The 16292-nt window shown below is 41.2% G+C and overlaps 3 protein-coding genes across 3 annotated transcripts; 1 reads left to right on the top strand and 2 right to left on the bottom strand.

Annotated features, from left to right (window-relative positions):
* The first annotated feature begins 1641 nt into the window (after positions 1-1641).
* On the top strand, positions 1642-5181 carry gng3 (guanine nucleotide binding protein (G protein), gamma 3). Its single transcript, XM_008290100.1, has 3 exons — positions 1642-1795; positions 2637-2736; positions 4371-5181. The coding sequence occupies exons 2-3, from the start codon at positions 2638-2640 to the stop codon at positions 4497-4499; spliced, it is 228 nt and encodes a 75-aa protein (XP_008288322.1). The 5' UTR covers positions 1642-1795; position 2637; the 3' UTR covers positions 4500-5181.
* An 879-nt stretch (positions 5182-6060) lies between these two features.
* Positions 6061-9878, bottom strand: banf1 (barrier to autointegration nuclear assembly factor 1). Its single transcript, XM_008290099.1, has 3 exons — positions 9791-9878; positions 8546-8702; positions 6061-7922 (listed from the first exon to the last, which is right to left on the bottom strand). The coding sequence occupies exons 2-3, from the start codon at positions 8669-8671 to the stop codon at positions 7776-7778; spliced, it is 273 nt and encodes a 90-aa protein (XP_008288321.1). The 5' UTR covers positions 8672-8702; positions 9791-9878; the 3' UTR covers positions 6061-7775.
* Positions 9879-11768: 1890 nt separating this feature from the next.
* Positions 11769-15421, bottom strand: prdx5 (peroxiredoxin 5). Its single transcript, XM_008290098.1, has 6 exons — positions 15236-15421; positions 13269-13403; positions 13053-13184; positions 12938-12976; positions 12786-12850; positions 11769-12125 (listed from the first exon to the last, which is right to left on the bottom strand). Exons 1-6 carry the CDS (start codon positions 15329-15331, stop codon positions 12020-12022), a joined length of 573 nt encoding a protein of 190 aa, XP_008288320.1. The 5' UTR covers positions 15332-15421; the 3' UTR covers positions 11769-12019.
* Positions 15422-16292: the final 871 nt, after the last annotated feature.

The raw sequence follows: 16292 nt of genomic DNA, 5'->3' as shown, positions 1-16292 counted from the left end.
CATCCAGAACTGAACAGATAATTAAAAGGTTATTAATTTTTTGATTTCTAAATCATTCTAAAACATTTATTAACAGTTTATAGTCGTGTGCAAGTCATTAATAGGCAGATTTGTTAATAAATGTTAGTTGTAGTGCGTGCATCCATCAACTATTTACATGGAAGTCTTTATAACTTATAGTTGTTAAGATATACATTTAAGTGAACCCTTAAAATCGGATTGCATTGCCAGAAATTTGCTTACAAGTACTTACAGCTACATTATAATGTGTTCAAGCATTTCTTCTTTTTTATGTTCATATACTGGCTATAAATGCTGAAAATAAGGTTAAAATAAATAACATCATACAAATGAACTGTAATATGTACTTCTCGCATGCACAAATGGCATTTTCCCCCCTTCTTTATATATATATATCTTTTAGTTACAACCCAGCTTTATTAAACAACAACCCAGCAGCGGATAGCACCAACAAAGAGAACATACAAACTGCGGTAAGTTATAATCAAAATTATTCTGCAGAATTACACAAAGAAACAAAAAAAATAAATGACGTGATTAAATTTGATTAAAAGACTCTCCTTGTTGTAATTTTAGTTAACGCTCTTGTAATGTAAATCTAAATTGAAGTATTAAAAAAAACAGTAAAAACACAAGTATATGGGTTCAAGTACGTTACGGCAAGAACGAAGGACAAATTAGCAAGAACCGCGCAAGTGTCACTTTGCTACCAGAGGCCATAAAACTAGAGATATGCCACCGTCAATAAACAGAAGAGGGGTAACCGCCATAGCGCCATTACCGCCTAGAAACACTAGCCTAGCAAAGATGGCGTCGGCCAATTTTTCCGACTTGCGTCTTGTCGGTTGCCAGACTTTCTGCTCTACTCTCTGTCGATGCGAGTCACTGCCGTGTTGTTGTTTTTTTGCAACACAACTTTTACTGAACATTTAAACACACACGCGACGTTACTGTTGTTGTAAACAGCGGCACGACCGAGGCAGAGACGCTGTGGGCGTTGTGCTAAGGACGCTCTTTCCTCGATAGGATCTCTGAGAGCATCATGACAGCCTGATCATGGCATCATGACAAAAATACGTAAATTAGGCCATTTTATTTTTCCTTATCATGCTAATATGCACAAAATCTTACATGTCTTTCATCTGTAGCATGCACTAGTTTAAATATCAGCTGAAATCTCCCAGTTTAAAGTGTGATGTAAACCACTAAACCAGACTGCAGCAGTCCCCATAGCAACAGAGGAGAGGGTGGGCACCACAAAAGGCACAGAGACACATCATGATTCAGGCCAATGGAGTTCACTCCCCGAGCGGCAACTCATCTATTAGCACTGAAAATCAAACCCACACACCACACAGACCATCCTGTTTTTCATGTCAGAGATTGAAACCTGAGAAATTCCAGTTGGCCCCAATTTCCTCAGCTCAGACATGGTACGACCCACCCACATAGGAAAACCTTCACCAGTGGTCTCCCCCCCCCTCCCTCCGTCTGGCAGGTACCACTCACTGCTGAGGGGAGGGGGGGGGATCCTATCCATCCACCACAAATCTAGTGCTCATTGTGGCAGAATTGCAGTGCACTGGACTGTACAGAGCAGGGTACCATCCAGGCTGTTGTCTGTGAGGGGTGGGGTCCGGCTACACTGACACCACCAAACATAAGCTCACAGAGGGACACAGAGAGGAGAGAGGAAAAAAAAAAAAAAGAGAGACAGAAAAAAAAAGAGAGAGAAGAGGGGGGAAGATTGCACCTGAAGAGGAATATAATACGGGTAAGGAGGAAAGGGGGTGGATGGAGGGAGAAGGGAAAAGACAATGGGGAAAGGTCCAGAATGGTTCAAATAGATTCGCTGCTCTGCTAATTATTATTTTTTTCCCCCTGTTGACAATCCATCTGACTTGATTCCTTTTCCACATTTTTTCAGTCATATGCATGTTTAGTCATCATTTCATGAAGCTCTTGAATGGCTGCAGCGGCTGATTCGCTCTGCATTTGATGTTTTCTGTGGGTTTTTCTTGCTCATAGTGGGAGAATCTGTGGGCCAATGGTGGATAAATCTGACCAGTTGGCCCAGTTTGTTGTGTTTTCCTTTGCATTTTATTAAAAGCATACAGTCGTTTTTGTCCCCCCATACAGGATGACATAATGTAGCAGCTGTGCCGATTCTGTGACAAAATGTTTGCTGGTATTTATGCTTCATGCTTGCTTTGCACCTGAAGCTACCTACATTTATGAATAAGCAATACAGCACTACAAATGTTGGTCATAGCTCTGATCATATATTACATAATAATGCTCTATACTGTGTGTGTCTCAGCATTTAACATGTGGCTCATTTGATCAGCAGCTAGAATGCTGTGATAAAAGCTAATATTGCTACCAATAAACCTGAGTGAGTAAATGTGAATTAAACATTAGAATCACTGCAACCTTTAAGAAATATTACTTTTTACAAAATGAAGGATTGCATTTCTCATTCAAAGCCCACTGGATTGAGTGTTTTTGTGGCTATGAGGAAACTCATTTACACACATAGAAATAGTGCAAAAAAAATGTACAGAATGTGTTTCTGTCTAATTCAAGAGCGTAAATGCTGCTGTGTTTGTGGTCAGGATGAAAGGAGACACCCCAGTGAACAGCACCATGAGTGTCGGCCAAGCCAGGAAGCTGGTGGAACAACTGAAGATCGAAGCTAGTTTCTGCAGGATAAAGGTAAGACAAGGCGACACGGATACCAATCCATACTCACGTGACGTAAAGGTGACTGAACGCTGCATAAAACACCATTTTTTTAATCCCACCTGCTAAACAAATCTAACCTTTTATGTTGCATTAAGTCAAGTACACTGAGCTATACGAGCTAAACGTGGCTTTAGTGTTTTTTTTTAAAATAACTTATTTTGCAGTTGTTCCTCTTTTTTTAATGCATGAAGCCTCAAAGTTGAAATGACGGGTTTTGGGAAACTTTCATCGTCCACGTTGATGTTATCAAAAGGCGGTGATGACCTTCTCAGATGCACTTTAACTCAATGCTTCTCATTGGAGAGTTTCCAAATGGTGTTGGCTTGTATGATGGTCCTACTGGCGGTGAAGACACCCTGCAGAGGCACCTTGCCTTTTTGAAAAGAACAATCAGTGTAAAAATTAAGTCAGGGGACAAACTTACGTATCATGTTTTAGAGGCAACTTTTAGATGCTGATAAACATATTTGTCGCAAAGGTTCAGCTGTGAGAAAGACAGAAGCCTCAACGTGCCTGATCTGACTGTAGAATCAGACGTTTAAAACTATCCATATTCAGACATTTAGTCATGTAATGTAAAGATTTATGTCGATTTTTTTGGATATAAATCAACAATGCAAAATTTCAGGCATTCAAGAACTAAATAAGGATTCATTTTTATACCTTTTTTTCAACTATTTGCACAGTTTGCACATAAAATCCCATTTAATTCAGCAATAAACTGTAAAATAAAAGTGTACTAATCAAACATTTATGTCTTGTTATCCATACTTTATACTATTTTTGATTCCTAATTGCTTCATTTTCTGTTTCTGTGCTCGCTGCTCCTGCGTTTCCTGCTGCACAGTGATAGCTTTGTAACTGCAGACATGTGGTTTTCTCTTGGAACGGATCAATAAGTTTCATCCTGTCTGTATTATTTATAGAAGTGTGTTCATTCAGACACATCCAAAATCGTGCTTTGTTGTTTTTTTTTTTCAGATTTGGGGAAGCAACTTTAGATACAATTCAATTTTAAGGGGTACATTTAAGTTTAAGCAAATGAGCACATTTTAATTGCATCTTCATTTTTAAGTCTTGCCGCAGAATTTGAGCCAAGTGAGCGAAATGTTCAGGATTTAATAAATGGAGCCAGTCACTATTATGACGACACACTCTAAATAATGACATGGATGGAACTCAGACTGAAACACAGGAAGTAGCACATCCTGTCAAAGCAATACTAGAATAAACTAGAAGCAAACCAACACCCTCACTTCATGACGGTCACACATTCAGGGTTTAGCTGTATCACCGTGACTTTACTGCAGAACATCCTACAGATGAGAATGTAGAAGAAAAAACATAAAACAGAAGGTCAAAAGCAAACTGTGCTCACATCCTGTTTTAAATCATGTCATTCTCCAAAACATCCTCAGTAGAAGTCAAAACAACCACGATGAGGGTTTCCAGTACTTGAAAAGGTTAAAGCTCATCCTTCAGCCTCTACATGCGGCACAACATCCGCCCATGTTTACTGTGTTTGTGGACTGTGCTCATGGCTGCGAGTATTAACAGGTTTCCTGATCATGAACTGCTTTAAACCAGCTCGTCTCCACCTCCAGGTATCGAAGGCAGCGGCCGACCTGATGGCGTACTGCGACGCACACGCCTGCGACGACCCCCTGATCACCCCCGTGCCCACCTCAGAGAACCCGTTCAGGGAGAAGAAATTCTTCTGCGCTCTGCTTTGAGACAAATCAGGGATTGTTGTGATTAAAAAGTACAACTGTACAGTATGTACATGTATGTACAGTGTGTACATGTACTTCCGATCTAAGTAAGACATTAATGTACTATAGTAACCTTGCATAAAAGCTGCCGATGTACAGTACATAGTCAACAACAACAAAATGTCTCGAACTAAATTCTGAAACATCTGTCTCAATGTTAGAGGGGAAGAAGAACTATTGGCGACAAAACTAAAAACATTCAATGGATAAAGAGTCAGAAATATCACAATCAAGTTCCGAAATAGCAAGGGGAGAAAAAAAACAAACAACAGCTTTCATTTGATTGAAAACATACATCTCATGCTCTAATGTATTACAGGTAACTGCCAAAAAAGAAACACGCTGATCATCAAGTGTCTTAACGAGGTGTTACTCCAACAGTCACGGGAACAGATTCATGTGGATTCTGCAGCGTTTGACACTTTTCACTGGGACGCTTAAATTCCCACATTAGGTCTGTGGATTACGGTGGTGCTACATGTCTCAGATGCTGCTCGGATAGGATATATAATAATACGTCCAACACATTAAAGATCTGATCCAACTGAAACGAACCTAATCCAGGTGATCAATTATCCCCATAACTGACAGAAACAGAAATGCTCCACTTCACACCGAATGTTTTTTTCTTTTTCCATCCAGATCGTTCCTGTAGAGCCGCATCCCATCTACTGTCAACGCATTTTATATTCTCTGCTGGTGTTCCCTCTGTTTTGGCAGTTACTTGTATCTACCGAGGAAGATTTATGCGTGGATTATAAACATACCGTCGATTTCTTTTAAAGGTTTTATTAAGACGTTTGCTCATTTCTATACTGTTGCTGTAGCGTGGATGTGTGTGTGTGTGTGTGTGTGTGTGTGCACAGGTGCTACTGTGAAACTTAAGCAACAACTCTGAGCATCTGATCGCCGTCAATCGAGATTTTATAGTTCAATAGCACACAGACGCCCCCCTGCCCCGAAAAAAAAAAAAAACACATTCCAGGGGTTAAGGACATTCAGTACACTGTACGATCTAAGCCATTGAAGCAAAATCAGCTATTCGGATATTATGTCACGTGAACAATTTTCTATTTCTTTAGGGCAAAAAAAAAAAGAATACAGCAGTTATAATGTACTTTTAAGGACAGGTGTACGTCGTCATTTTAAATAAGAGGTTCTCCAGAGCAGAGGGGTCCTGGAACGGTTTCAAAAAAAAATTTAAAAAGCAAGGATCCGCCTAATGTCTCATACAAAGTTTCGTCTTTCTCCACAGTTTCTACATCTACAGGCTCATGTTTAGTTCTGTTATGAGTCACATCCATATGAAAAAGAAGCTGTTCTGGCATCTCTGATGGAACCTTTAGGGAACCCCTGCTCTGGAGCATTTCAAAAAACACATTGTGCAAATATCAAATTTGGAGCTTTGGCGGGAAAAAGTAACCATGGAATATAAAAGCATTGAAATAAAAACCTCCTGTCATTGAAGGTTTTCCGTCTCTTCTGACTTTCTTCCATTCAAACATGCACAAACACACATATGTCCAAATCTGATACTTGCCTTTTATTGTTTTTTTTTTTAATAATAAAAGCAATATAAAAGCGTCGAGGTTTCTTACAAACACGTGGGCCAGCGTTTAAACAAGGAGCTGCTACACAACGTTTACATCCTCGTACAGCTGGTGGGTGTAAGCATCAGTCAATGTGAGCGGAAAATGATGTGATACAGCCCGGACATGCACTGCTGCAGGTTTTATTTGACTTTTATTAAATGTTTGAACTAGCATTAAGGCATCTCATGTTTAGAAATACAGTCGAAGACAATATCAAGCTCAGCTAGGAAGACCTGACCTACAATCAGGCTTCTTTGTGGTGACACAAATGACATACAGTGTAGGTGGGAGTTCACCCTCATTTAAAGCCACTGGAACCAATAACAGACATTTAATTTCAAAGCCAGGTACTATATAGGATAGGTCACACCCAAGCAAATCCTCTCTGCTACTTTAGCCAGTTCCTTAGATCGAGTAAACATGGTGTAGATCGATGCATCATGTTTACTGATTTCCACACAAACAAGCTGCGACAGGTTTTAAATACTTGCTGCACCTTTAGCGCCAAGCCACCGCTCAGGAACACACCGAATGTTTTGTTTATCGCCAGCAAACTTAATATAGTAAGTTCAGTCTGCTCATCAGCAACAGAGGGACACATGTTTGACAGTATTTAAGTTTGTTGCATCGGCCTCTTTATTTATATAAATCTTCAGTTTCCAAACAAGCTCAGAGCAGACCAGACGTGGTGTGTGTGGCCATGTCTGTCTTCATTTGCAGGATCAAAAGTTAAACAATTTAAGCACATATATTTAAATAATCTGCGTCAAATCACTTTTTGAGGTTTTCATTTTTCACATTAAACAGCCACACTTAAAATGTCCTCGAAGACATGCGGCTTACATCAATATCCTTCCAATGGCGTTAAAAACAGGCGAACGGGGGCCCAAGAGCTGAGGGTAGGTATTGGATTGTACTGGTAAATCTTCACATTACACAGAGAGAAAAGTGTTCTGAACTTAGCAAAACAAACATATTTTCTGAAGGTAAAAGGTTTTACACACAGAACAAACCAGCATTATTGAACTTATAGAGAAAAAAAAAAACAAGTCTCAGTATATTACCAACAACAGATGAACCAGAAATTTAAAACCTTAAACAGAAAGTAGGCGTAATATTCGAAAGGCCTTGGCCAACATGAGGATTATGAACATGAGCAGCATCTCCTCAAAACTAGACAGGTTAAAGTTCCCTTAGAGTGTTCTTGCAACAAACATTTGAACTCATCAAACACACGTGTAATACCGTTAACAAGGCCGTGGTACATTTAGCGTCTTGCCAGTATGCGTGACGGCGACACGGCCTGCTGGTGAACTAAATGGAAAGAACGGCATCATTAACGGTATTCATCAAACCTGCGCTTTGACAGGTCAAAATGTTTGTGTAAAACGGCCATTGAGTAGAGCTTGCAGACTGACATAACTATCACATTCTGTCATTATGCTATATAAGGTCTAATTAATGAAAGAGAGAACTGGTGACTAAACCTACTTGTTGAAGACCACGAGAAGAGCGCGTGTCGATAAACCTCATTGGGTGTGTACAGTGTCAGTTCATACATGTGCTGTAGCTGAATAAAATCATGACCACGGAAGAGGTAAATGTACAATTTGGACTTCAGAAGTAGAAAACAACCACTGAATGCTTATAGGAAGGCATCGCACCAGTCCTTAAGACAGCCATAGCAGTCACCTTGTTGTTTGGCATTTGCCCCACAAACATCCTTCAGCCAGTCTCGGAACAGCTCCTCGTCTTTTTTTAGCACTAGAAACTGCCCGAGGACAACGTACGCCTGTAGAGGTAGAGATGAACACACAATAAAAAGAGAATCTAATTAGACCAGGGTGTGCAAGCATTACACAATTTCCCACATCAATAGCCAGGGCGTCAAATAGCTTAAATTTTAATTAGAACTTGAAGAACTGCATAGATGAGTGTTTCTTTACAGCTCGACTGAATGAATGAATAGATGATTGGTAAGCAGAAGCAGGACGGTGTATTGAGAACAGATCTCAAGCAAGGTGACACTTCACATGATCAGATGTCAGAACACAAAAAAAGGAGACAGCTCGCTTTACCCCACATTACAGAGTTCCATCGAAGCTTTATTATTTGCCATGGCATTAAGCGCTTGTTGCTGTTAAATGCAGTTTCTCCAAGTCATCATAAACAATAACGAGTAACCTGTTATTCAAGTTACACGTGTTCCAACGTTAACTTTACAGATAGAACATTTTTATGTGTTGATTCAGTGTTGCCATCACTGCAGCACTGTCGTAAACTCTCGATGGAATTTGACAAAAAGCTGCATTTTCACACTTTAAAATATATTATTCAATAATTACTACGCTAAAGTGTCACTGTTTTATTAGACACTGATAAAAAATTACTGATAAAAACAATCAAACAGGTCACCTTGTCAAAACCCTTTTCCGCCAGTCTTTTGCCGAGGACCTCTCCGATGCCTGCAAGAGCCATCACGGGCTTCTCGCCCATGGGCTCGGCCACGAAGTCTCTGTGTTTCTGCGATGTGGACGTCATGGCCTCTGTAGACGGTCACAGAAGTGCTGAGCTAGAACACAAAGACCACATTTGAAAATCAGTACAGAGTGAAACTATGCTCTGTTGCAGCTTCTCGACATGTGACAATTTGTCATATTTTCATTTTAATGTCTGGCTGGAAACTCTGTACGTCAATGAAAGGCTTTTGTCTAAAACTAGTGCTGGGGAGAATATATCACTGCAACTTCAATTATGATTTTCTAATTTTTATCAAAGTAAAGTAGCAAAGAGATAACATCAAAACAGTGAATGCCACACAAGGATTCATTTGTAAAACCACTGATCCACCAGTTTAAACCCTGAGACAGACCTACTCCATGACGTGCATCATGGCAATTTGCTAATGACACTGTGTCAAATTGGGATCTAAACATGTTAATAAGTAAATTCAGTCCTAACTACATGCCATGCATAATTAATCTAGGTTTTACCGTTTAAGTACCTTTAACTTAATTTCATAGAAAGTGAAAGTAACCTGATAAGGTTCCCAACTAACAGAAAGCGAATGTTGTTTCTTCAGTAGCGACGATGTGACGATGCCACAATAACTATCCCGCAGCTCACACGTTAAATGTTAAAATGTAAGGAATGTTGAAGCTAATACTACAAGAAAATAAATAATGTTATTTACAGGCAAGTACGGACACGCCCAGCTGCTAGCACGGTGAAATGTTTAAGCTAGCAGGCAGCAGCAACACAATGCTCTCCCTCAGTTGAAATGCGCGCGCAACACGCTTAAAAGCTAACCGCTTTAGCACAAGTAGCTAACGCTCACTAGCTTCAAAAATACATTAGTTTGTATTTACCATAAGTTACCGTTGCCTCATAGCAGAGGCTGCTCGCTATTTTAAAACCCTGCGTGACCCTCCAATACTTCTCGCGGGTGAACACTCAATGAAGTCAGCGATGTAAAGGCAGAGAGCAGCGGCTAAGATTTTAGGCGCCTTCAAATTAGCCCAACTTAACGCTAATGTAGTTTCAACGCTGCCAAACTAATTATCCTCACATTTACTGCCTCTTATCCTCTCACGCTACTTTTCTTACTACCGCATACTTTGACATATTACAGTCACATGCCGTAACCGAGTATCTTTTTACCTTTTTAACGTCCTGTGCGGGCTGAATGGTAACGTAGTTAGCTGCGGTGTGGTTTCTGTTTCGAGCCGAGCACCGGCGACCACAATGCAACGCGCCAGTGCTTACGTCACTAGTGAAGGCCGATTTATTTATTTTTCCTCCAATCAGATGCTCGCAGCAGGCTCAACGGACCCGCCCACTGGAAACTGAAGGGAAATTAAAACGCAGGCAAGGAGCGACAGTTTATATTAATTTAATATGATATAATGTAAGACATTCTCCATTGCTTTCTAATATTCATTCTCCTGGAGATAAAATATTCTCATTATTATTATTATCTACAAGCCAACACACATAAAGGTGTGATTTGAACTTACAGTTGAAACCAGAAGTTTACATAAACTGTATAAAAAAGACACATAATCTTGTTTTTTTCTCACTATCTGACATTAAATGTGACTGAACTTTTCCTGCTTTAGGTCAGTTAGGATTACCAAAATTATTTATATTTGCTAAATGTCAGTATAATGAGAGATAACTTTTTAGAGAGTTTTTTTTATTACTTTCTTCAAAGTCAGCAGTTTACATACATTTCTTTAGTATCTGGCAGCATTGCCTTTAAACTGTATGACTTGGGTCAAACGTTCTGGGTTTCTTTCCACAAGCTTCTCACAATAGTTTGATGAATTCCTGCCCATTCCTCCTGACAGAACTGGTGGAACTGGGTCAGGTTTGTTGTTCCACACACCTTTTCAGCTCCTCCCACTAATGTTCTCCAGGATTGAGATCAGGGCTTTGTGATGGCCACTCCACAACACTGACTCTGTTGTCCTAAAGCCTCTCTGTAACTAGTCTGGCGCTATGCTGAGGGTCATTGTCAATCTGAAGACCCATTCGTGTCCAGGCTTTAACTTCCTGGCTGATGTCTTGAGATGTTTCTTCAATATTTCCACATAATGTTCTTTCCTCATGATGCCATCTATTGTGTGAAGTGCACCAGTCCCTCCTGCAGCAAACCACCCCCACAACATGATGCTGCCACCCCCGTGCTTCACAGCTGGGATGGTGTTCTCAGGCTTCAAGCTTCCTCCTTTTTCCTCCAGATGTAACGATGGTCATTAAGGCCAAACAGTTCAGGTTTAGTTCCATCAGACCACAGGACATGTCTCCACTAATGAAGCTCTTTGTCCCTGTGTGTATTTACAAACTGTAATCTGTCTTTTTCTATGTTTCTTCTGGAGTGATGTCTTCTTCCTCTCTGAGCAGCCTTTAAGCCCATGTCGGTACAGGACTGGTTCCACTGTGGATAATGACTCTCTGACCAGCTTCAGCAGCATCTTCACAAGGTCTTTAGCTTCTGTTCTGGGGTTGATTCGCACATTTCAACCAAAACACTTCATCTCTGGGACACAGAACCGTCTCCTTCCTGAGCAGTATGATTATACTTGCATATAATTGTTGGAACAGATGAACATGGAACCTTCAGGTATCTGGAAATTGTACCCAAAGATGAACCAGACTCATGGAGGTTCTCTTCCTGATATCTTGGCTGATTTCTTTAGATGTTCCCATGTTGCAACAAAATGAAGCAATGCGTTTGAGGTGTGCCTAAAATTGTGTTGCTGAAATAACTGGCAAAACAAATTAGTTGTGTTGCAGCAACAATTGCAAGACGCTGCGGACAGACGACTTGATCCGTTTCGGTTTCTTTTTTTACAACCAAATACTCTCATTTTTTCTCTTTTGTTTCTTGATCATTCTGCTGAGTGCATCTGGAGCCTGCATGTCAACAAACTCGGTTTTGAGAATAACATTCAAAACAAAAATCTTAGTGCAACCAAGAACCAATAAAATTGAATAAATCACTTACGATCACACAGACTTGTTTTGTAGATTAGTCATTGAAAATATGGACTATGTGAGCTTTCTTTTTGCATCAAGCTTGTAACGTGATCTGATTTCGTTAGCCCAATGATACAAATCAACAGGACAACGGTGATTATTGCTTTCAGGGTTGACTTTATTTACTTATTTGTAACAGTATACTGATGCATAGTCCTCACGATTGCCATTCATGTCATAGTTGTGCGCATTAATTAACCTTCTAGCTCCGACACCGGCATCCACATGACATTTGCATCCATCTTTGAGAAAAGGGGATAAGCTTTAACAGGTAATACTGGGTTCTGTTAGTGCAACTCTCACAGCAACTCGGGGTGTGTAACTTGGTTCAGGAAGTTTTGAATGAGCCTAGACCTCAGACAGAATGCTGGAAGCCAGACTGCAGGTCAGCCCGGTGCCGTCAGGCTCCACGTTGAGCTTCTTCACAACTCCATCCTCCACCAGCATGGAATATCTGAAACACAAGATGTTGCACACGCTCGGTTCAGAATCTCAAATAGTCAACAACAAAAGAACTAAAGATCACAATCACACACACACGAGACAAATCAGCATCTTTAAATCAATTATTCCAACTAGAAAAATAAATATGGAAAAAGATTAAAGAATAGGGAGAGAAACAGGTTTAAGTCTACAGACACTACATGTTTTTTTAAGTTATGTTTTTTGGCCCAGTTGGGAGAGAGACAGGAAAGTGGGGGAAGGGGTTGCAGCAAAGGGCCTTGAGCGGGATTCGAACCCATGGCCGCTGCATCAGAGACTACGGCATACATGGGCCGCCAGCTCAACCAGGTGAGCTAAAGCAGACACCAATTCTATCATTAGCCGTTGTATCATTAGGTGCAATAATCAGTTTCATGTCGGAAGCCACGCCCTCGTTTGGTGGGATTGTTGGCAGAAAGAGGTGCACATGTCATGGAACATACCTCTTATGTTCCATTGCATTCAACCAGAACAGTACAGTACACCGCCCACATTTTACACTCAGATAATACTGTGTACTGCTGTATTCAATCAGGGGTTATTTCACACAATCCAAACCAGATTCAATTGTCTAAAACCCCATGCTATCAATCTATTATTGCAAAACTGAAGCAGGCAGAACAATGGTTACCTCTTGGATCGCTTGTTCCCAAGTACCTGCACAATCTGTTCACTGTCAAGAAGCAGGTCAACCGCCTGACAAACAGAGAGACAAACACCGATGAGCACACGCAGTCACAACACTTTAAACAGAGCAGCCATTTACCAGATATTTATTTTTACCTTAGTAAACGCTCCAGTGGGGTCAGCCAACATGCGAACCTGCAGAGGACAGTAGTGGTAAATTCAACAGTCTGTGTCTGCTTTTAAACAAGGCTGCTGTCGTGAAGGTCCATACCTTGCCATCTGCTCCGTGCTCCTTTCCCCACGCAGCCATGACAAACGCATCGTTGACAGAAACGCATGCAACCTCCTGTATGCCTTTAGCCTTTAGGTCCCCAGCCTGCTGCACGAATCCTGGGAGGTGAGTCTGAAAGCATCAAGGGAAGACCAACTGCTATAAACGTCATTGCGCTTCAAGACATCTCATGCAGCGTTGACGGTGCGGACTCACTTTGGAGCAGCCGGGGGTAAAAGCTCCAGGTACAGCGAAGAGGACTCCCTTCTTGCCCTTGAAGAGCTGATCCATCGACACCTTATTTCCAGGCTCCCCCTCCTGGACCTCCACTGCAGGAAGAGGTTCGCCGATCTGATCCAGATGACAACACAGGAAAAAAAGCTGACTTACTTTTTCAATTTACTAGAGTGAACAACGGCAACCTTTGTGTCCCTGCAGGCTGCTGAAAACTCTGCTGTTAAACTGAAGCGGTTTACTCCTTGGGTCAAAATGTCAGCACACTTAGACAACAACAAAGTGTCTGCAGGTTGCACAGCATCAGCAAGTAAATATTTAATGAAGACTTTGGGGCTTTTTAAATGCTGCCAACTCTGTATGTACACAACAACACTGCTATTGTAGACAACAACAGAATACTCCTGAGACAGTGTTGTGTGTTGTGTGCAGCACTGTAGCTCCTCATGTGTGCGCTCATACATCTGAATGAATACATAACACTGAAAATCTGCACATAACCAAGACTCGACTGACTATCAGCCTTGCAGATTTGATAATAAGCATTAACTGATTCCTGATAAATAAATAAATATTAAAAGGTTCAGCTTTGGCTCTGATTGCTGCTCTCCACCTGTAGTCGACAGTCTGTGGTTTCAGGTGATATCACGTCCACAGATCCAACTCAACAGTCACACGTCAGTCACATTTTAATGTATAGAGATTATCATTGAAATGGAATGCAACATAAACTACTTTCCAGAACAGGACAAATAAAAAGGCAATAAATACAATAATAAAAACAACAACCCACATAAAAGTTAGAATAAATAACTCTCAATAAAACAGAGACTGAGGAACTGTGGAAACACTATCATAAATAAATGTAACGAGGAAATGACGGAGGCAGGATCAGTCTACATATTACATAAATGCAAATAAGACAATCATTTTTTAAAAAGTAAAAAAAAGATATATGCGATTTAAAAAAATGGAGAAATCAGCCTTGTGCAAAACAAAACACTTTATATGTTTTAAAATCCATCTTTGCACATGTTAACATCTGCACACTGGGTATTTATTTATCTCATTTTATACTGCATGTGTGCCCTCAGGTGTCTTGTGGGGTTGTCGAAGCAATTTCCTGTAAAGGATCACAAAAGTAACTAACATTTAAATGTATTAAAAATAAATCATTTTAACTTTGCATACGCTCAGATAAACAGAGGCAGGGATTAATAAAAACAAACAAATATTCTATCAACTGTTTTTGCATGGCTGCCGTGTCTGCCTGCGGCCGCTAGGGGGCGACAAACCACCACATTTAGCGCTCGTTAAAATGGCCGAAATTCTAAATTTAAAACTGACATTGAAAAACTAATTTAAGTCGCACAGTTATTACACATTGAGCGTTTAAAATTCATTCCAACAACTGCTAATACGCCTCCAGTGCAGCTGAATGACACCAAGAGGTTTAAACGAGCCGATATTCGCGGCGTGTCGCAGGTGAGAAACACCGACAGCCCGTCACCACAAGTTCACTGACGGAGTAAAGTTACACCAACACGGACAGACACGTAACTAAACTTAAATTCATCAGATAATTCAAGACAGACTCATGAGCTAGTGCTGTCCACCGAGCGGGGTTTTAAAAGTGTATTTCTAGGCTAGAACCAGTCGACGGGCTGGGCTTTAATCGGCCGGTGGCTCCGTTGGAGCCGACGCGGGCATCTGTTGGTGAAGGTTGGGGGGAGAACGGCGACAGCAGCGCGGCGGGGATTCAAGCTAGCAGCATCTCCAATCACGGCTGTCATGGCGACGGGCTGCGCGGACACCGTTAGCATAGCCGGCTACACCCGAGAGGATGTCAGCGCTTTAATTTAAAACACTACGACTCTCGGTGACTTTGCTGGACGGCGTGTAGGACGTAGAGCGCGGCTAACGTTAGCTAAGCCACACCGGAGGCTCACCTGAATGGGCATTTTGGCGACGGGAGTGATGTGCAGCAGCCGGACTCCGTGGACGATGCGGGCGCTTCGGAGGACAGAGCCTGTGATGGAGAGCATGCTGCTGGGCTAGGCTAGCTAGCGCTTTAAATACGGTGTGTGTGTGCGGGCAGGAAGGAAGGTCTGTTGGGATGTGGTGTGACGGGAACGACACACCGCGAACTCACTTTACGGTACTGTCCCTTTAACTACAGCGGTGTCCCACATTGAGTTTGGACTTAACGGAGAGTCGGTCGGGGCCTGCTAAGTCTTTATTTACTGCGCCATCTGCTAGCAGGAAGCCATATGCCCCGTTTGTAGTATCTGTCCAGCTGATTCATGCGTGTGTGGACACGAGCTGGACCGTTATGTGGAAGTGACAGAGAATGAGCTTAACAGGGTTTGTCCACAGTGAGGGATAATAAAGTGGAGTTCTGGTATCAACTACATGACAGGGCTGCAGGAGTTAGTTGATAAGTTGCAAACAGAAGGCGTCATTTAGTTCCTAATCACCACTTTAAAGTTGTTTCATAATCAGATGCCATCCCACTTTCTGTTTGGGTTTATCCCACATTAACAACAACTGAGTCAGATTTACACAGCTGTATCTGTAGAGGTGTGCTATGGTTGTTTTCATGCATTTAATTTTATACTAATCTGGGTGTCTGACCCTTTAAATAGTGCAGGAGAAAAAGTTCACCCATAAAGCCACAGAACACATCTACGGAGGCCCAGAAGGGACATGGAGAAAGAAAGAAAAAAATAGAGGTGTCTTTTGCAAGAAAACTATAGGTGTATATGTATACTTCTGGGTCTTTTTGTCAGTATGGAGCAACAACAATGGAGGACACCCACCTGTGCTCCATCTGTCATGTCTCCATACTGACAAAAAGACCCACGGACAAAATAGTTGGTACTCCTCGGTTAGTGAAAGAAAACCCCACAACAGAAATAACTTGAATCTGACAAAAGTAATAATAAATAAAAATTTTATGAAAATTAAGCAATGAAAATCAGACGTTGCTTTTGAGCTGCGGTTTAA

Source organism: Stegastes partitus, unplaced genomic scaffold, assembly GCF_000690725.1.
Source record: "Stegastes partitus isolate 25-593 unplaced genomic scaffold, Stegastes_partitus-1.0.2 Scaffold655, whole genome shotgun sequence".
NCBI classification, from domain to species: Eukaryota; Metazoa; Chordata; class Actinopteri; family Pomacentridae; genus Stegastes; species Stegastes partitus.
This window is presented reverse-complemented; position numbering and strand designations above follow the sequence as displayed.